The sequence below is a fragment of the Apium graveolens genome, chromosome 9 (assembly GCF_009905375.1).
Source record: "Apium graveolens cultivar Ventura chromosome 9, ASM990537v1, whole genome shotgun sequence".
NCBI lineage: Eukaryota > Viridiplantae > Streptophyta > Magnoliopsida > Apiales > Apiaceae > Apium > Apium graveolens.
In genome coordinates, this window is record NC_133655.1 from 279,179,888 (window position 1) to 279,202,037 (window position 22,150).

A 22,150-nucleotide genomic window follows, 5' to 3' on the forward strand; every position below is an offset into this window, starting at 1 on the left:
CTTTAGATGATGAAATGCTAAAAACATGTACAATTGGTTGGGATACCGAGGACAATAAATTCATTAAAATAATATTAGTTTTGGTAAGATAGTAGGATGAGAGAGAAAAAAAAATTGTAATTTAGTTAGAAAAGTATAAAGTTGGATAAAGTGGTGGGACCAGTGAATATTTAATGAATAAAATGAGTGTAGTGGGAGAAAGTAGTGGATGTGGTTGATTTTTATATTATTAAATTATTACTGTTTTTGGTAAGTTTGAAATGTATAGAATTGAATGGCAAATCCAAAAAAGTGAAGTGTATAAAAATGAATGGACAGAGGGAGTAACAGATATGTATATACTTGGAGAATCGTGTCCACCGCTAAATTTAATTCGAGAATCAGATAATTCGTAATAGAAAATGAATCTACCCCAGTTTTTTGCTGCATTTGTATTCACAGATTGCACACGCTGAGAGCCTGAAAGCTTGTAAGCAGACCTGCCAATTCAGATAACCATTTCGATTTCGGATCGTATCTATTTTTAAATTATGATATATTTGAAGACCATTCGGATCGAATGTGATTCAGTTCGGGTCTAATTCGATTTAAAATCGGATAAAATTTGGATTAGGATCGGACAAAATTTTGTTCGAATTAAATTCGGTTCGGATATTTTCGAATCATAACTTATTTATTTTTTCAATTGTTGAGATTTAAAAAATATATTCTTTATTCAATTTAGTATTTTTAATATAATATAATGTACTTTTATAAAAGAATATGATTAAATAAGTATGTTATCAAACACATAAAATTGTTTAAAATATAAATTTTGCTTATTTCGGGTCATATTCGGGCAGTGTTGTAAAAATCGGAAATCGGGGAAGATCGGTTGAGCTACGATTTAGGATTAATCGGCGAATCGGGGATTAATCGGAGGATTAATCGGTAGAGAAATCGGATCAATTAAATATTAATATATAATTATATATACAATGAAAAAACACGAAAACAAAATAGAGAAATAAAAATCCATTCAATGGATTAACTTTCTTAATACTACTGATTAGTCCAATTACACATTTTATACATTTACATAATCCTATCCACATAATCTCTCTCTCTCATCACGCTTTCTAGACCGCCTTTCTTTTTCTCTCCCTTTAAAAACAGCATAGCACTCCTAATCACAATTATAGCTAGTTCAAAACATTTTCCACACCACTTTCTCTTTCTACAAATACACACACTATACATACATGTAACTGCCTGAGCTTCGATGAAACTCAGCAAGCGGTTTATGAGTTTAGAACTGATCATTTTTCTCTCCTTCAAAGTTGTGAGCTCAATTATTGTTACGAACTGATCACTTTTCTCTCCTTCAAAGTTGTGAGCTCAATTATTGTTACTGAATTTTGTACCGTCTGTTTTTTGCTTTAGTTAACCCGCAAACCCGATTTTTCGGGTCAAACACGAGTTTTGACCCGTTTTTATCCAAACCGGTTATTAAGCCGATCCAGCCCAATAAGATCGTAGCTGCAAGATATTGCGATTTCTCGGCCGATATATCGGCTATGCGGACGATTTCTGGAACACTGTATACGAGTATTATATGATTTGGTTTTAATCGGTTACAAGTTATAATCGGATCTTGTATTTCAGGTCATTTTCGGTTCGGGTATTTTTCGGATCGGTTTAAATCGGTTTTCGGATAATTATCGGATTGTATGATTCGGATCTCGGTTTCATGAATTTCGGTTCGGTTCTTCGGTTCTTCGGATCGAGACCCATTTTGTCAGGTCTACTTGTAAGTAGACCTGCCAATTCGGATAACCGGTTCGATTTCGGATCGGATCAATTTTGGATCGGATCTACTTTCAGATTATGATATATTTGAATACCATTCGGATCATATGTGATTCAGTTCCGGTCTAATTCGGTTAAAATTGGATAAAATTTGGATTAAGATCGGACAAAATTATGTTCGGATTAAATTCGATTCGGATATTTTCGGATCATAACTTATTTATTTTTTCAATTTTTGAGATTTAAAAAACATTTTCTTTATTTAATTTAGTATTTTTAATATAATATAATGTACTTTTACAAAAGAATAAGATTAAATAAGTATGTTATCACTTATCATACACATAAAATTGTTTAAAATATAAATTTTGCTTTTTTCGGGTCATATTCGATTCGGGTAATATATTATTCGGTTTTAATCGATTACACATTATAATCGGATTTTGTATTTCAGATCATTTTCGGTTAAATTTTCAGTTCGAATATTTTTCGGATTGGTTTAAATCGGTTTTCGGATAATTATCGGATTGTATGACTCGGATCTCGAATCAGATCTCGATTTCATGAATTTCGATTCGATTTTTCGAATTTTGACTCATTTCGTCGGGTCCAGTTGTAAGTCCTCGATTACATTAACTTGGAACTAAGTCATTTTAAATACTCCCTCTGTTTTCTTTTATATGACGTTTGACTTTTGTGCACACATTTCTAAGTATTTTGACCACATAGTTAAAATAATAATTTTTAAAATTTTCTTTTTGTGAATAAAAATATATAACTAAAACTTTAATTCATAAAAAGAAATTTTTAAAAATTATACTTTTAACTATGTGATCAATGAACTTAGAAATGTGTGCACAAAAGTCAAACGACATATAAAAAAAACAGAGGATCACTTGTTTTAGTTGACTAGAAGACTTAGTTTTATGGGACAACAATAATCAAAACAACCAACACTTGTCATTTGGCTTTGTAGGATAGTAACAATCAATAGTTTTTGAAACTGAGACGAGGAAGTAGTCCTCAAACTTTCAAAACCCAGATAAAATGTGGAGGTAAAATTAATTGAACCCAATTTCAGGCATAAAAACTTAAATTTTCACATCATAAGCTATATAAAAACCCATTTAGTATTTTAAATTATCTAATGATAATGATTAGCTGACTCATGATTCTTAGTATAAAAATGTTAAATTGTGCATGCCATTATTAAATCTAGACAGTAAACTAAATTATATAATTAGCAACGTTGTTAAATTTCTTCTATAAATCACTTAGGCGTGACAATTATCTGAATTCCGTTATGGCCCGTTTGGGAAACTGGATTTCATTTGACATTCTGGATTTGATCAAATAAGCTGTTTGGGAATTTGGATTTGGATTTCATTTGAAATCCAGGACATTCAAATATTAGTATAAACATGAGAATTTGAAATGACAACTCAAATATTGTCATTTGAAATCCCTTCTTTGAAATGAAATTTAAGTTTTCAAACGCCTTCTAAGGTTGATTGAAGACTGCCTATAAGAATAGTTGAGACTAGGTCTCGTAGTCTCGTGGTCGTCAGCAGGTTCTATATTTTTCCTATGTTGGTTTATGTATAAGCTCTGTTATAAAAATCGCCCGATTTTTCAAAAATCGCCTGATTTTTCAAAAATCTCCGATAAATCGCTCAAAAATTGGTCAAAAATATTTGTCCGATTTGACCGATTTCCAATAAATCGCCGATAAATTATCCGATTTTTTAAAAATCGTCCAACAAATCGTAAATCTGTACCTCAACCGAATAGTTCTGATTTCCAAAATCTGTAACACTGTGTATAAGTTAATGTGAATAATAGCATTGGCTCATATATTATATCATTGTTATAATTATTGCATAATATTTATTTAGTGTGCGCTAAATCGATGTTCTTTTTTCTAAAAATGAAATTCATTTCCATTTGTTAATCCGTACTCTGAAATCATCATATAATTATTGTACAGATGAACTCTAGCTTAAAATTAAAATGACATAAGATGGCGTTTGGAAACTTAAATTTCATTTCAAAGAAGGGATTTCGAATGACAGTATTTGAGTTGTCATTTCAAATTCTCATATTTATACTAATATTTGAATGTCATGGATTTCAAATGAAATCCAGATCCAAATTCCCAAACAGCTTATTTGATCAAATCCAGAATTTCAAATGAAATCCAGTTTCCCAAATGGGCCATTATGTAAAATTTAAACTCAGTTGATTTTGCCGCATTCATTCTACGTGGTCTAACTCTTTTTTTTTGCCTCCCTTCAAAATATTTTCAATATGTTTATTCGAGGCTAAGTACTTTTTCGTCTGACACGTACATAACATGTTCCTTCCTTATTTTCTTGAAAATAGACTTTAACGGTCAAAATAGATAAATATTGATAACTCACGTTTTCGCTCGAGTTTGGCCTGCAGCCTCCGAGTCTCACGTTCTAGTAGCTCAAGTTCTTCATCTGAATCAAGTGATTCTGCTGGTTCTTCTTGATCTTCTTGGTTTTGAGCCTTTAGGCTTTCTTTCTTTTCTAAATGGAGTCGTATGTCACTTGAGAGAACCTTCTTACCTTTGGATGTCTGTACTCTGAAACGCTGATTTGAAACGGACTTTCTCTTCTTGTCTCTTTGACGTGTATCTTTTAAGCTCACGGGGTGGTCATCTGAGGGGCCTTCAGGTGGAGTAAATAAACATTTCGGCTTTAATGCCGGTTGGTTGGGCAGTTCATGACCACCGTGGATCGAGGGGTCGGCGGTAATTTCTGCCGTCAACTCTTTCACCTGAGTTGGTTCGGCCGTTCCCGTATCAAGCTCCTCCACAATCATATTCCGGTTGAATATATAAAGCAAGGCTCTTTCTAGCGCCAAATGATAAGCCTATTATATTATTATATTATTAACACTATTATTTTAGGAGGTAATTTCTTTGCTTAATTTTCCAACCTCTTAAAATGAGGTTGTTGTCTTCAATTTATACCAAGTCTCAAATGGGTTTTATATTACAAAATGGGCCTTCTTGGGCTATATCTTACAAAATGGGCTTTCTTGGGCTTTCTAATGTGTCCTACAATTATCCTAATTATAGGTCTTTTGGGCTGTATCGGCTTGGTCCAACAAATATATATGTATATATTATATAATAATTATTATTATTAAGATGGTGCAATTAGGATACGAGCTGGCTTAATAACACCACACTACCACAGCCATTCATTATGCCTACACTACTGCCCCGAGATCCCATTTTTATGAGCAATTCCCTGTATCTTATTCTGACGAGTAAATGAGCCACTGCAAACATAAATTTGACGTCACCATTCTTCATGCTTATATGCAGTATACTCTTGTGAGATGATGTGAAAATTATAAGGCTCATCGTGGCTCCAAGTCCAGGCCATTATCTTCTAAAGATTTTGCCAGGCACATCCATTCCACCTGCTTTTACTTTATATTTGGCCCAAAATATATTCACCTGGATTACACACAGCTAATACCACATTTTAGCAATTACACAAATTAAACAAGTAACAAGTGAAGATATATAATAATAATTATTAACTAACTATCTGGATCTGTTTATCAAGATGTTATAGTTCAACTTTGTTGGAATTTAATCTTAATTTATCATTTAAGTATTTATTTACGTGTATTTGTGTTTAAATAAATATGTAGTTGGTTGTATAGATGACCAGGTCATGTGCAGATATAGAGTGTTATTAGTGTAGAATTAATAACACTCAAACATACATTTGTATGTTTAAGATGAAGAGAACATAGGTGCTGCATTTTACTTAAAACAAAGAATAAGCTTAGATTAAAATAACAACACGTTTATTTAAAATTAAAACAAAATCTAAATAATAAATTTTAAGATTAATTTCCAACAATCACCCCTTAATCTTAAACTTATGAAGCACTTCTCGTCATCTTTGTGATGCACTTCTCATCACCATCTCTTTATTTTGTGATGTACTTCTCACCACTATCAAGTTTGATGCACTTCTCATCAAAAACAATTTTGGAGTACTTCTCTCCAGGTGCACATAATCACTCATACTTCTAAAATAAAATTTCTTTCACGGCCACTTGTGCCATGATATCTTTCTCATTATTTTCACCGCTCATGTTCCTCCTTGATTTTTGTTCTTACTTCTCTTTCTTTTTCCCATGCTTCTCTATCAAGTCAAGAATACTTTCATCTTGATACCTCATTCAATATAAATGGAGATTTTTTTTTATGCCATTTTAAATCACAGATAAATACTTAACATATATATATATATAAATGTATGTATCACAAGCCCTAGATCATGAAACTCTGATGTCAAGTGTAGAATTAATAATATTCAAACATACATTTGTATGTTTAAGATGAAGCGAACATAAAAACAAGTACTAATAATATTTCTCTCAAAATAAAACTGATTACATAAAGTGATATATAACTTATCACATACTACGTACATCTAGAAATAACACTCCTAAAAATACTCCATGACTCTGACTTGCCCTACAAATACTTAAACAGAGCTTACTATGACTTCTTCTAGCTGACAAATTCCACGACTACAAACTGGGTACTGCATTTTACTTAAAACAAAGAATAAGTTTAGATTAAAATAACAACACATTTATTTAAAATTAAAACAAAATCTAAATAATAAATTTTAAGATTAATTTCCAACAATTATGAGTTTAGTGGATTATTGTCAGCTGTTTGAATACGTCCACGAAGTTGTTGCTAGTTGTAACCACCACTTGATATACGTTGGCTTTATATTATGTATATAATTGCCTCATTTTAATAAATATACAGGATGTTGTTTATCTTCTACAACATACGCATGTTTCTGTTGTTTACATATATATGTATATTCTAGATTAATTTTTACAAACTTTATGATCACCTGCATATATAATAGAACTGACACTTGCCATTTGCCTTTATAGAAACTAGTACGAAACTGAGACGAGGAAGAAGTTAACAAACCGTCAAAAACTAGATAAAAGGTAAAATTAAGTTTTCCAGTACAATTGGATCTCAACCGGGCGTGACAACTTTCAAACTAGTACGAAACTGACAATCCACAGCACAAAATTACAGGCTAAAAAATTTAAAATTTCCACTTGATAACTACATAAAAACCCCCATTAGGAATTTTTTACTCTAATGATAATGAATGTAATAATGTTGAATATATGAATGCATATGCATGTGATGTTAAATTTCTTCTAAAAATCACTTTGTGTGACTTTATCAATCAACCCATTATGTCATTTTAAGTTTATGAGTTCGTCTGTACAATAATTATATTGTTAAAATATTTGAATAAAAAATAAAGTGATTGTCAAAGCGTATCGAGGAAGTCTCTCAAATCTTACCAAGGAAGACTTGTAAAGCTTATCGAGGAAGACTTGTAAAGCTTATCGAGGAAGTTTTGTAATACTTAATGAAGAAGATTTGAATAGCTTACTTAGTAAGCCTTGTAAACCAACTACTATAAATAGCTCATTTAGCTAATGAAATACAACACAACTTTCTCTCCATCTTCTATTCTCCTATAATTCCTCTACATTAAACAATACTAATATTTTCAGTCAAGGTTTATAACACGTTATCAGCACGAGTCTCTGCCAACTGAAGTTTTATTCTCGAAAGAGCTACGACTTATTCTGACCCACGAGTCCCTATCAACTAAAACTATTTCATAAAAGAGGTACGTTTTATTTTCCTCATTTTCTTCTAAATATTATTACATATTTATGTTACTGATTGAAAATTATAAAGATGGCTATGCCGTTAAGTAATACTACTATAAAGATGGCGCTGCCGTCAAGTAATAATCAAAAGTTTTCTGGCCGGCTATGCCGTCGTAACTTTTGTATAAAGTTATTATTTCAACTTGCCTGTTTAAATATTATGTGACATATTATATCTTATTTAAAATCTATTCAGAATGGCGAATCTTGCAAAATTAGAGTTTGTTGCCTTGGATGTTTCCGGAAATAATTATTTGTCATGGGTCCTTGATGCGGAATTACACCTTAGTGCTAATGGCCTAAAAGATACTATTGACCCGGAAAAGATCCCAACTGTTGAACAAAATGCAAAAGCGATTATCTTTCTTAGGCATCACATCCACGAAGATCTAAAATCTGAATACCTCACTATCAAAAATCCACTCACCCTTTGGAATAATCTCAAGGATAGATTTGATCACCAAAAACTTGTTCCCTTGCCATCTGCCCGATATGACTGGATTAATTTGAGGTTACAAGATTTCAAATCTGTAGCTGAATATAATTCTGCTCTTTTCAAGATAAGCTCAAAATTAATTTATGTGGTGAAAATATTACTGATACTGAAATGATTGAAAAGACCCTCTCAACCTTTTACCCCAACACTATGATCCTGGCTCAACAATATAGGGAGCGTAATTTTCAGAAATATGGCGAGCTGATATCTCTCCTTCTTGTGGCTGAAAAGAATAATGAGTTGCTACTGAAAAATCATCAGATACGTCCCAAAGGCTCTGCCCATTTACCTGAAGTACATAACACGTCATTCCTGAAGAATGAACGTGGAAAAGGGCATAGAGGAGGACGGGGTTATGGACGAAACCGTGGACGCCGAAATTTTCGTGGCCGGTTTCACAATCAATATCATTCTGGCCACCTGAAGTGGCAACGTGATGGTTACAACTCTGGCCACCAGAAATGGCAACGTGAATTGCCAAAGAAAAGAAAGGCGCCCCAAGAAGGAGAGAACCGAGGCATCTGTCATAGGTGCGGATCTGAGGGGCACTGGCAACGTACTTGTCGCACACCCAAACATCTTGTTGATCTCTACGAGTCATCCAAAAGGAATAATGGAAAGAGAGTAGAAACCAACTTCGCTAATTATAATCTAGTTAATGAACCAGTCAATAAGGCCTCAAATGAAATAGACACTGGTGCTAATCTTTATTATGGTTTAGACGACTAGACTTCATATGTATTGTCATGCTTTACTTATTTTCTTTGTGTTTTACTTATGTACTCATTTTATGTACTTGTTTCATGTTGTTGTTCTATGTACTCGGTTTGTTTTTAATAAAGATGTTTTTCATTCATATATGTATAGAGATGGAAGATATATGCATTGTTGACTGCGCAACCACACACACTATTTTACAGAGTCAGAAATACTTCTCACAGTTGACTAAAACCAACTCACATGTCTGGACGGTATCGGGTACATCAAATATAATAGAAGGTTTTGGGAAAGCTAGTTTTCTTCTACCAAATAAGACACACATACACATACAAGAGGCTCTATACTCTAGCAAGTCAACTAGAAACCTACTGAGTTTTAAAGATATACGTCTTAACGGGTTTCACGTTGAAACTATTAATGAGAATGAAAAAGAATACCTTCTCATCACCTCAAACACCGTTGACAATAAAAGGGTCCTAGAAAAATTCCACTCGGTTTCTTCAGGATTATATGTTACAAGTATACGAGTTCTTGAATCTCATAGTGTCAACATCCCCAAAGTCATAGACCCAAAACTATTTTCCCTTTGGCACGAAAGACTCGGTCATCCAGGAGTATCTATGATGCGTCGTATCATTGAAAATTCTGTGGGACATCCTCTTAAAACTCAAAAGATAATATCCCAAGATGAACTTCATTGTTCAGCATGTTCCTTAGGAAAACTTATTGTCCGACCATCCCCAGTTAAGCTTCAAACCGAGTCCCTGAAATTCTTAGAAAGAATTCAAGGTGACATTTGTGGTCCTATACATCCATCTTCTGGCCCATTTAGGTACTTTATGGTTTTAATTGATGCGTCAACTCGATGGTCTCATGTATGTCTACTTACAACCCGAAATACAGCCTTTGCCAAATTACTTGCCCAAATAATTAAACTCCGAGCTCAATTTCCTGACCATCCCATTAAATCAATCCGACCTGATAATGCTGTTGAATTTACATCTGCAACTTTTAATGAATATTGTATGTCATTAGGAATCTCAGTCGAACACCCGGTGGCTCACGTACATACACAAAATGGTTTAGCAGAATCCTTAATTAAAAGACTTCAACTTATTGCCCGTCCCTTACTCCTAAGGGCAAAGTTACCTATATCTGTTTGGGGTCATGCAATACTTCATGCTGCAAATATAATTAGAATAAGACCTTCTTCTTACCACAAACAATCCCCTCAAGAATTAGTTCTTGGTCAAGTACCTAATATATCTCATTTAAAAGTATTTGGTTGTGCTGTGTATGTTCCTATATCACCACCACAAAGAAATAAAATGGGACCTCAAAGAAGAATTGGTATATATGTTGGTTTTGATTCTCCATCTATTATAAGATATCTGGAACCATTAACTGGTGATGTTTTTACTGCTCGCTATGCTGATTGTCATTTTGATGAAACCATATTCCCTAAATTAGGGGGAGATAATGATTTGCATAAATTAAATTCTGAAATATCATGGAATGCATCAGGATTAAATTCTATTGATTCACGTACTAATCAATGTGAATCTGAAGTTCAAAGAATTATTCATATACAAAATATTGCTAATCAAATGCCGGATGCCTTTAGTGACTCTAGACATATTATAAGGTCACATATACTTGCTGTTAATGCGCCGGCACGAGTTGAAATCCCTACTAAGAAATCAATTCCTGGAGAATTGATTAGTGATTCAAAGCCACGCCAGAAGCGTGGTAGACCTATTGGTGCAAAAGATATTGTACCACAAAAACGAAAATTGATTGGAATTGCCCCAGAAGTGGCAAAAGTTTCAGAAAATACCCCAGAAGTGGTATTTCCTCCTGAAGAGGTTCAAGCCCCTGAAATGGCTGTAACAAAACTCCCAGACGTGGGATTGCCTCCAGAAGGGAATGTTACCCCAGAAGTGGCACATGCCCCAGAAGTGGCAAATGCTTCCACGGAAGCAAAGTTACCTGAAAATTATGAGATCTCAATGAATTATGTCCATAACGCGAAATTACTGGATCGTGGAAGTATTGAGGTTGATGATGTATATGCTTTTTCTGTGGCATCTGATATTATTATGAACTCTGATCCTGAACCACAAAGTGTGGAAGAGTGTCGACACCGAGATGATTGGCCAAAATGGAAAATTGCGATTCAAGAAGAATTGCAATCATTACGCAAGAGAAATTTATTTGGACCTGCAGTCCAAACACCAGCTGGTGTAGTCCCTGTCGGGAATAGATGGGTGTTTATACGAAAACGAAATGAAAGGAATGAAATTGTGAGATATAAGGCCCGGCTAGTAGCCCAGGGATTCTCTCAAAGACATGGTTTTGATTACCAGGAAACATACTCTCCTGTGATGGATGGAGTTACTTTTCGTTTTCTAATGGGTATGGCTTGTATGGAAAAACTGGAAACACGTTTGATGGACGTTGTGACAACATACCTATATGGATCACTTGATAGTGATATTTATATGAAAATTCCTGAAGGGTTAAATATTGAGGACACTAAGCCTCGACATTTATATTCTGTTAAATTACAACGATCATTGTATGGTTTGAAACAATCTGGTCATATGTGGTACAACAGGCTTAGTGAGTACTTATTGAATGATGGATATGTTAATAATCAAGTGTCTCCTTGCATTTTTATTAAACAATCATCAACTGGTTTTGTTATTATTGCTGTATATGTGGATGATTTGAATATTATCGGTACTACTGAAGATATTACTAATGCTGCTAACTATTTGAAAAATGAGTTTGAAATGAAAGATCTTGGAAGGACAAGATTTTGTTTAAGTATACAGGTGGAGCACTTATCTTCAGGAATATTTGTTCATCAATCAAACTACACTGAAAAGATTCTTGATCGGTTCTACATGGACAAAGCTCATCCACTAACCACACCAATGGTTGTTCGATCACTCGAGGTTGAAAAAGATCATTTCCGTCCTAGAAAATAAGATGAAGAGACTCTTGGACCTGAAGTTCCATATCTCAGTGCAATTGGCGCTCTCATGTATCTTGCAAACAACACACGGCCTGATATTGCATTTGCAGTGAACTTGTTGGCAAGATTTAGTTCTGACCCTACTAAAAGGCATTGGGATGGAATAAAACATATATTCAGATAACTTCGAGGGACAATCGATCTTGGACTATTCTTCCCAAACAATTCAAGATCACGGCTAGTTGGATATGCAGATGCTGGATACATGTCAGATCCTCATTTTGGGCGATCACAAACAGGTTACCTATTTACATATTGTGATACTGCTATCTCTTGGAAGTCTACAAAACAGACTATGGCCGCAACTTCATCAAACCACGCAGAGTTACTAGCAATTCATGAAGCAAGCAGAGAATGTATTTGGCTAAGGTCGGTCATTCAACATATTCGAGAATCATGTGGATTATCAAGTATTTCAGACAGTCCTACAGTTTTATTCGAGGATAACTCGGCCTGCATCAAACAACTTAAGGAAGGATATATTAAAGGGGATCGAACAAAACACATATTGCCAAAATTCTTCTACACTCATGAACTTCAAGAAAATGGTAAAATTGATATTCAACAAGTTCGCTCATGCGATAATCTGGCGGATATACTTACAAAGTCACTACCTACATCAACATTTGAGAATCTAAGAAATAATATGGGTATGCGGAGGTTAAAAAGTTTGCTACATCAAAATGTCAAAATGTGAGATATTTTATTCAGGGGGAGGCTGTACTCTTTTTCCTTCGTCAAGGTTTTTATCCCACTGGGTTTTTCCTTACAAGGTTTTAACGAGGCAGTCAATCTTTGCAATAACTCGCATTTGACAATCAAGGGGGAGTGTTAAAATATTTGAATAAAAAATAAAGTGATTGTCAAAGCGTATCGAGGAAATCTCTCAAATCTTACCAAGGAAGACTTGTAAAGCTTATCGAGGAAGACTTGTAAAGCTTATCGAGGAAGTTTTGTAATACTTAATGAAGAAGATTTGAATAGCTTACTTAGTAAGCCTTGTAAACCAACTACTATAAATAGCTCATTTAGCTAATGAAATACAACACAACTTTCTCTGCATCTTCTATTCTCCTATAATTTCTCTACATTAAACATAACTAATATTTTCAGTCAAGGTTTATAACATATATGATGGTTTCCATTATTATGAATTTGGTTTTTAAATCAATACGAGTACCAAATATTATTGCGCGGATAGAAATAAATTTCATTTTAGAAGAAGAAAATATTATTGTTTATTTCTTGCTTATAAGATAGTGGACAAAATTAAAAAGATTAGATTGGTATTAGACTGGTAAGAAATGAATTTCAAATTAAAATTAGGAAAATAGATGTAGATAAAAAAATTTATATTCAAATAGAGACAAGTCTTGGTCAACACTTATCCCAACTAAATTATCAATAACCATCCCAACTAAAAGATCAAGTCCTCTTCAGGAGGACTCGGTATTTAACTTTTTCCCTTTGTTTAATTTTATACATGAGTTTGTTTTTTGGACGTTCCTTTCAATTATATACATTCTAAAAGTAGTAAAGTTTTATAATATAAAATACAACTATACTCACTTATATTTACTACTTTCTTTCACTATACTCATTTTATATATTAAATATTTATCAGTCCCGTCATATTACACGTTTTTCTTACTTCTCTTCACTAAATAACATTTTTTTAACTTCCGTGCCACTACCCCAATGTATACTAATCAACGGGATGTAGGGAGTATAAATTTTTAGTAGTCAACTTAATATATTAATAAATTAAATATAAAATAATTCATATTTATTTAATATGTCATAGCACAAAACCCTTTAATTTAGACCATTTGGACCTGTTGTGTCTTGGTGAGGCCCACGTAAAAAGTGTGATAGTTAAGGGCCCATTTTGTTAACTTGTAATTTTCCGTAATAAAAAATATATTTGTTCAAATAAAATATATGTTGATAACTCCACTTCTTTACTTTTTTTCTCCCCTTCTTATCCCGACAAAGCTTTCGTTTGGACAGAAATGAGGGTGTACGAGTTGTAAGGTGGTAAGAACATCCGCAAGGGAATTAGTTATTTTCATTAGCTAAAACATGGTAAAATAGATATTATCTAAAATTTGTTGAACCTGTAAAAAAATTTCCTTTAATGGTATTAGCTATAATGGTTAGCCATATTTAAAAAACATTATTGATTGTTATTTTTAAATTTTAATGGTTTTATTCATATTTTATATCTATCTTTTGAAAAAAAAGAGGTTGTAAATAAATTATCAATATTTTTTTATATTTTTATTAAATACAAGTAAAAATAAAATATACAATCAATAAATTTTTTTTTGATATAATTGTTACAATCTAACCATTTGAAAAACTAGTTAACAAACATTACATATATGTTATAAAATATTTACTAATTTTATTTATTATCGTTTATAAGTAATTTTTATAAATACATAATTTACATTAAAATAGTTATAAAAGTAATTAATAAATTTAGTTAACAGTGATTTTTTTAAAACAAACAATGATTTTTTTTATAATTTTATAATAAAATAATTTTACACTTAACATTAAATAAAATTAAATTTTAAAAAAATTAAATTTAAAATTAATACATATATATTATAACTATTAAATTATTATTATCAAAAAAAATTATTAAATTATGAATGTATATACAGAAATACCTAAACACATAACTAGGGTTATAGCAGGAGAATACACTTATTTTGGAGGAAAATGACGTGGATTTGATATAGATAATGGATTCTCATTCAATATATGCAGTCTGTTGATTTCTCGTTATCTAAAAGTTTTGCTAACAGGTGGTTGCGTTGGAGAGTTGTCTTCTTTACATATTAGGTATATTTTCAAATTAGATTTTATAACTAACAGATACATCCCGTTGGAGATACTCTAAGATAGCTTCTGTTTTCAGAGTAGATGGTGTTCTCGCGGTACCTCTGGAGCGGGGATAAAAAAGGGTTTATGGTCTGTGTCTTTATGTAAAGATTCAAGAAATAACCTCTAAAACACTTTTCTTGGAGTCTTTTATAGACTCCCAATTACAGTTAAAAAACTTAAAATTCCACTTGATAACTACATAAAAATTCCATCAAGTATTTTTAATCTAATGATAATGAAGGTAATAATGTTGAATATATGAATGCATGTGCGTGCGATGTTAAATTTCTTCTAAAAATCACTTTGTGTGACTTTATCAATCAACCCATTATGTCATTTTAAGTTTATGAGTTCATCTGTACAATAATTATATGATGATTTCCATTATTATGAATTTGGTTTTTAAATCAATATGAGTACCAATTACTACGGATAGAAATAAATTTCATTTTAGGAGAAAAAAAATGTTATTGTTTATTTCTTGCTTATAAGATAGTGGATAAAATTAAAAAAATTAGATCGGGAAAAAACGAATTTCAAATTAATATTGGAAAACTAGACATAGATAATAATTTATATATTCAGATAAAGACAAATCTTTATTGATCGACATTCGACAGTAGTCCCAACTAAAATATCAACCGTCATCCCACCTAAAACATGAAGTCCTCTCCAACCCCAAGCATTCAGTGGGACTCGTATTTTAACTTTTTAAATATCTATCTATGTTATATTATAATAGACTAAACATTAAAAATTTGGTGGTCGGTTGGTCGGTACTTGGTAAAATTACCTAATTACCCTTATTTAATTATTTCAATTCTAATTATTGGGTTGATCAATTCTAATTCTAATTGATATTGAAGTCAACTTCCTCTATTGTTTAACCAATTTCAATTCTATTTTATATCGAACTCTAATAATTATAATTTATATTAAATTCAACTTCTTCTACCAATTTATATTTTAATTCATATCGAGTTCTATATTATTCTAATTTGTTTCTTCGGCCTAAATTAATAAGCAAACTAAATATAACTATTAAGATTTAGTTGATATGTCATGTGAATTAGGCTAAGATAAAATAATAATATTATCAGTTCTCCTAAAAAAATTATACAAATGGAACTTAGATAAACAAAATAATATATTTTATTTATCCACGATAAAAAAATGCATTATATAATTGATTTATACTAACAAAAAACTAAAATAAAAATACAATTCGACCAACAAAAATAAAATAATATATAATAATTATTCAGTTGAAAACAAAATTATGTTATTAATCCACACTTAAAAAAAATTAAAATTAAACTAAAAATAATTAGTTGATTTGGTTGGTGTATTGGGCATCGGGCTAAAATAAAATAATATAAATCACTGATCCGAGATAAATCAAATTTATATTAGACGAAGTATAATTCGTATCCTATTGATATGAACTAAAAATCAAATTTTAATTAAAACATAAATATTTTTTTTTTAAAATACACATAAAATTATCAATAAAACTATATCGTTCAATCACTAATATTGTCTTTTTCAAATATCTTTTATAGAATTACTGTTAATCGATTAAGTAATCAACATGCTAAATAATATTTTTTAAGGTCCCAACATAATGAAGACATTATATTTTGACCCTCAATAAAATAATAATTTCGTTATAATAACATGTCCCTCATTATCAATGCTATCACTTTAAATAAATTTAAATGTTCTAAACAGTTATGAACATATACGTTTACTAATATAATTATCATGAAATCATACCATTTAAAATTTTAAATGAACTAAATTAAAAATTGAATTCATTTTTTAAAAAAAAATTATATAATATTAAAAAAAATCGGTGCGATCTGTACATCGCACGGGTTTTAGGCTAGTATAAATTATAGTTAAACACTATAAACTTTTAGTAGTCAATTTTATATATTTAAAAATTAATTCATATTTATTAATATGTTTAGTTAGAAAATTAAAATTCAAGTCTTCAACATGTTCAGTCACTTATCTATATTATAATATAATAACCGGAATAAATATAATTTGTATATTTGGATAAACCCTTATTTTGTTTATCACTTTCTATCACGACCGTCAGATTTTTTTCATCCAATAACTAGAGTCGTTAGATCCAAATACGAAAAAAATATACTCCATAAATTCTCAAGTAAATCTCATCAATAATAAACATATATATTATAATTTATAAATATACATAGAGAGATTATCAAATATAAACCAAATTTAAAATAAAAACTAGAAAGCAATATAAGTCATTAAATCAATATAATTTAATGATCCCCTAAAGGTACCACACTCAACTAATATGCACCCTCTCACACACCATTTCAACTTTTCTCCTCTGTTTTTAATTTGATTTTTCCCGTCAAACCGTAATTTTTTTTTTAAAATCCGACATTGTATTTTTCTTCATCTTTCAACGATCGATTTCCATATCATATGTGTTATATTTTGAAGTAATTTAAAAATATTATTTGGTTTCTAGTTTATATTCTAAAAGTGGTTTCTATTAGAGTAGCCCCTTCTCAGGTTGAATACCCTTAACAACAAACATATATATTATCTATAAAGATACGTATAAGTTTTCAGGTTCGAATCTCAATCATCAACAACAAACATTTACATTATTATTTTTAATAAGATTTCATCAATCATATACTATTTACTATTTATACTATTTAAAACTAATTTGAAATTATAAATATATAATCATTATTAATATTTAATTAATTATATAGAATTTTAATAAAATTATAAAAAAAATAATTAAAAATATATAAATCTATATTAAATACTGTTATAAGCAAAACACTCTCTATTTAGTTGTTTTATTTGGTACAGTTGTCTGGTACAACAAATAACAACCGTTAAATTTAAATTCAGATAAATGGGAACCGTTGAATTTTATAATAAAATAATATTATATTAATATTTAAACTGTTCTTATAGATTTAGGATCATCGGTCGTAAGCTGTATTAAATACCCGTGCACCCGTAAATTAGTACTTATAGTAAAAGTCTTAGACATGTTCAGACGCTACTTTAATTATACATCGGTAAAATCTCTACATGTATAATTCACTGATTCATGAAAATCTCTCCCCACTACTCGTAATCACATGCACGTAAGTGTGATCCTAAGTAGAAGATCACCATTGTTAAAAGAAAATTACTTCTATTTGTGATCATAAGCATTAAGCATTGAGAGGTGACTGAGATGGTAGATATTTTAGTGTTTCAGAATTACTGGAAATAAATTAAGGCTGCTTACATCAAAAATGTGTTTAGCAGCTTAATAGTCTAGGTTTCCCGTACAAAACCCTTTAATTTAGGCCATTTGGACATGTGGGTGAGGCTCACGTAAAATGTGTGATAGTTAAGGGCCCATTTTGTTAATTTGTAATATTTGTTCAGATAAAAAATTATATATATTCAGTGATAAATACACTATAACTTATTTCAGTTATAGGATATGGTTAAGTTTTGACTAATTTAAACATTGACTAATCAGTTATTAAAAAGAGAGGGTGAAGTAACTGACTCCAAAACCCTAATTCTCTCTCTCGATGAAAGTCGGCCGCCCCATCTTTCTTTAACCCTAATTATCATACCTCCTTCTTCACCCTTTCTATCCATCTTCATCTCTATCTCCATCCTCTCTCTTCATCCATATAACATTTTATCATTTGTTTTTAACTTTCTTTCAATAAATATCAGATTTTGTTCAAAAATTCGGTTCTTTTTCGTTTCGTTTAATTGAGTTGTTATTTATGTGTTTGATTGTCTCGCTTTGTGCGATGTGTCTCGCTTTATGCGATGTGTTGAAAATAGATTTTACAGTATATTGGGAGATCTGGATATCTCGCATCAACAACATTTTCGGCAGGTTTATAGCTACTGTACGGCAGATAGATAGCTGGGGTGCTTTTGGAACTGTAGTGAAAATCGCATGTGCTCACCTCTCACAAAATATTTTTGTTCATAACACGAGTGCTCTCTCAAATTTTGCAACTGAGTCCTCTAAACACTGTACTGTCCATGAAATTAATGTGAGGGTCAATTGTGAAACTACTATGTTCGGTAGAGATGCAGACTGGATCGCTCGAGAAACTATTATCTTCATTTTTAATTTTCAGAATATTTTTATTCAGTCAGTTAAGTAATCCGGAAACAAAGAGGCTAATTATTTAGTTTTTCTATTTGTTTTTTAACCTGGTTGTATGATCAATGGAGGGTTTGTACCGATTGAGTTTTTTTAATGTTATTAATGAAATCTGCTATAAATTTGACAAAAAAAAAGAGAGGGTGAAAGTATAACGTGTCAGCAATTTAAAAATTAACCTTATTTTTTCATTAATTACACATTCAAACTTACAATAAAAAATTCATTATGATAAGTCAAATCAGTCATTTAAAAAGGATGGATAAAATTATAACTTGTTAATAATTTAAAATTAACCTTATTTTTCATTAATTTCATGTATTTTAACTTATAATAAGACTCATTATTGGTACATTTATATTTTAATTAAAATTACATATAACATTGTAATACTAAGGAATTTTTGCATAAATACCCCAATTGTAGAAAATAAAAATACGGATCAATCTCGTATGCAACCCGCGTCCGTATTTTTACAATATTTTCATAAAAAATGGTATTTTTGCTAAATTCCGTGAAATCAACGATGCAATAACATGTAGTATGTATTTTTAAAATAAATTTAACAAAAAATAGATAAATATTTTATATAGGGGTCTAAGGATTTTCAAATGTTATCATCCATCAAGAAAGCTAAACAAATTAGTTCATGGAGGTGTGTCTAAGCAAACTGTGTTAATCAAGGCATGGTCCTCACCATCTCCACTACAAAGAAGCTCAAAATCAAGATTTATCTAATCCCATGTAAGCTTTTCACTTTTCAAGCTCTTTTATATTCCTCTGATCAAAATATTCAATTAGCTAAAACCCCAGAAAAACCCCATCTTAAAAATGATAGAATTGAGACAAACCCACCTCCAATTGCTGATGAAATGTTCAAATTTAGCCCCAAAATGGGATCTTTTAAAGTGGGTGATTCCACATTTTATAATCTTGTTGCAAACCATGCTAGTATTGGGGATTTTAGGGCAATTGGGATGGTTTTTGATCGAATGAAGCGCGAAAAAAGAGTCTTTTTAGAGAAAGTTTTTATCTTGGTGTTTAAGGCTTATGGGAAATCACATTTACCTGAAAAAGCAGTTGAGTTGTTTGAGAGAATGGTGGGGGATTATAATTGCAGACCAAGTGTTCGATCGTTTAACTCGGTGCTTAATGTTGTGATTCAGGAGGGTTTGTTTTATCGCGCGCTGGAGTTTTATTCGGATGTGATTGGGAGGAAGAGTATGAATATAGTGCCTAATGTGTTGAGTTTTAATTTGATTATTAAGGCAATGTGTAAGGTAGGTTTGGTTGATAGAGCGGTAGAGGCGTTTAGAGAAATGCCGGTGAGGAAGTGTGTGCCTGATGTTTTTACGTATTGTACTCTGATGGATGGGTTGTGTAAGGAAAATAGACTTGATGAGGCAGTTTCTTTGTTGGATGAGATGCAGATTGAAGGGTGTTTTCCGAATTCTGCAACTTTTAATGTGTTAATTAATGGGCTGTGCAAGAAAGGTGATTTGTCTCGAGCAGCTAAACTTGTCGAAAATATGTTCCTTAAAGGGTGCGTTCCTAATGAAGTAACGTATAACACCCTTTTACATGGTCTTTGTCTTGCTGGAAAATTGGATAAGGCGATTAGTCTTTTAAATAGAATGGTTTCAAATAAATGTGTTCCTAATGATATCACATTTGGAACCATCATTAATGGCCTTGTTAAGCAACGGCGAGCTGTTGATGGTGCCCATCTGTTGGTATCCATGGAGGAAAGAGGACACAGGGCAAACCAGTATGTCTATTCGTCACTTATCAGTGGATTATTTAAGGAGGGAAAATCTGAAGAGGCATTAAGAATGTGGAAGGAGATGACTGAGAAGGGATGCAAGCCTAATACAGTTCTTTATAGTACTCTTATAGACGGGTTGTGTAGAGATGGTAAAGTGGACGAAGCTAAAGAAATATTCTCTGAGATGAAGGCAAAGGGTTGCATCCCCAATGCTTTTACTTATAGCTCTTTAATGAGGGGATATTTTCAGACAGGCAATGGCCAGAAAGCACTACTCATGTGGAAAGAGATGGAGGAAGAATGTTGTATGCAGAATGAGGTTTGTTACAGCGTTCTCATTCATGGACTCTGTGGGGACGGAAAGCTCAAAGAGGCTACATTAATTTGGAAGCAGATGTTAAGCAAAGGATATTCACCGGATGTTGTCACTTATAGTTCAATGATTCATGGCTTCTGTAATTCTGGGTTAGTAGAACAGGGTTTAAAACTTTTTAACGAGATGATATGCAAGGAGCCAAATTCTCAACCAGATGTTGTCACTTATAACATAATTTTCAGCGCATTATGCAAGCAGAGTAGCATTTCCCACGCTATTGATCTTTTAAACACAATGTTGGATCGAGGCTGCGATCCTGATTTGGTTACATGCAATATTTTTCTTAAATGCCTGCAAGAGAATGTAAATCCACCACAAGATGGGAGGGAGTTTCTGGATGAGCTTGTAGTACGACTTTGCAAGCGACAGAGAACAACGGGAGCATCCAAAATTATTAAAGTGATGCTTCAAAAGTTTCTTCCTCCAAAAGCTTCTACGTGGGAAAAGGTTGTAAAAGAAGTTTGTAAAACAAGAAGGATTCGAGCTGCCATCGACAAGTGTTGGACTGACCTGTTCATCTGAATTCAGAGTTTAGTTATCTTCTAGGGTTATTCTTTATACTGATTGATCATTATCTGTATACTTACATTCTTAGATGTAATGCAAGCCATGTACATGCATTGGGCCCAATTTTGTACCATTCATCTAGTTTTGTATCATTAGCCTATTTTATAGTTGGAGTTAGGTAGTTTTGCTAAATTAATCAAATATTTTTTGCATAATTTTTATACGAGTTAAAATTGACTACATTATGCAGAATTTTTTTTAAAAAAATATTATGCAATTTAGAAAAACCAAAATATCATGTATTATACAAGTACATAATATTTTATAGAGAGCTGATACATGCACACGCTGATTAATAGGTGCATACCCATTTATTAATATTAGGACCAAATTATTCTCATTGAAAATAAAAATAGATTTGAGTTATTGAATATAAAAATAGACTTGAGTTAAATATGAACAAAGGGTATGTTGGTGTTAATATTAACAAGGGTATGCACCTATAAATCTAATATATTTTATATGATTAACTTCTCTAATACAGCCGAATGAATTAATACATATGAAGAATTTTGTTTTTAATTCTAATT

General features: G+C 31.7%; 3 protein-coding genes across 3 annotated transcripts; all 3 read left to right on the forward strand.

The window, feature by feature from the left end:
• The first annotated feature begins 7,766 nt into the window (after positions 1 to 7,766).
• Positions 7,767 to 8,180, forward strand: LOC141686422 (uncharacterized). Its single transcript, XM_074491458.1, has one exon. It carries the CDS (start codon positions 7,767 to 7,769, stop codon positions 8,178 to 8,180), a length of 414 nt encoding a protein of 137 aa, XP_074347559.1.
• Positions 8,177 to 8,794, forward strand: LOC141686423 (uncharacterized). The gene has a single exon (XM_074491460.1). The coding sequence runs from the start codon at positions 8,177 to 8,179 to the stop codon at positions 8,792 to 8,794; it is 618 nt and encodes a 205-aa protein (XP_074347561.1).
• A 10,737-nt stretch (positions 8,795 to 19,531) lies between these two features.
• Positions 19,532 to 21,754, forward strand: LOC141683046 (pentatricopeptide repeat-containing protein At4g20090). Its single transcript, XM_074487732.1, has one exon. It carries the CDS (start codon positions 19,599 to 19,601, stop codon positions 21,573 to 21,575), a length of 1,977 nt encoding a protein of 658 aa, XP_074343833.1. The 5' UTR covers positions 19,532 to 19,598; the 3' UTR covers positions 21,576 to 21,754.
• Positions 21,755 to 22,150: the final 396 nt, after the last annotated feature.

What these genes read in the sequence shown, in the direction of transcription:
- LOC141686423 (XM_074491460.1), top strand. Translation starts at nt 8,177, where the DNA reads ATGATTGAAAAGACCCTCTCAACCTTTTACCCCAACACTATGATCCTG.
- LOC141683046 (XM_074487732.1), top strand. Translation starts at nt 19,599, where the DNA reads ATGGTCCTCACCATCTCCACTACAAAGAAGCTCAAAATCAAGATTTAT.
- LOC141686422 (XM_074491458.1), top strand. Translation starts at nt 7,767, where the DNA reads ATGGCGAATCTTGCAAAATTAGAGTTTGTTGCCTTGGATGTTTCCGGA.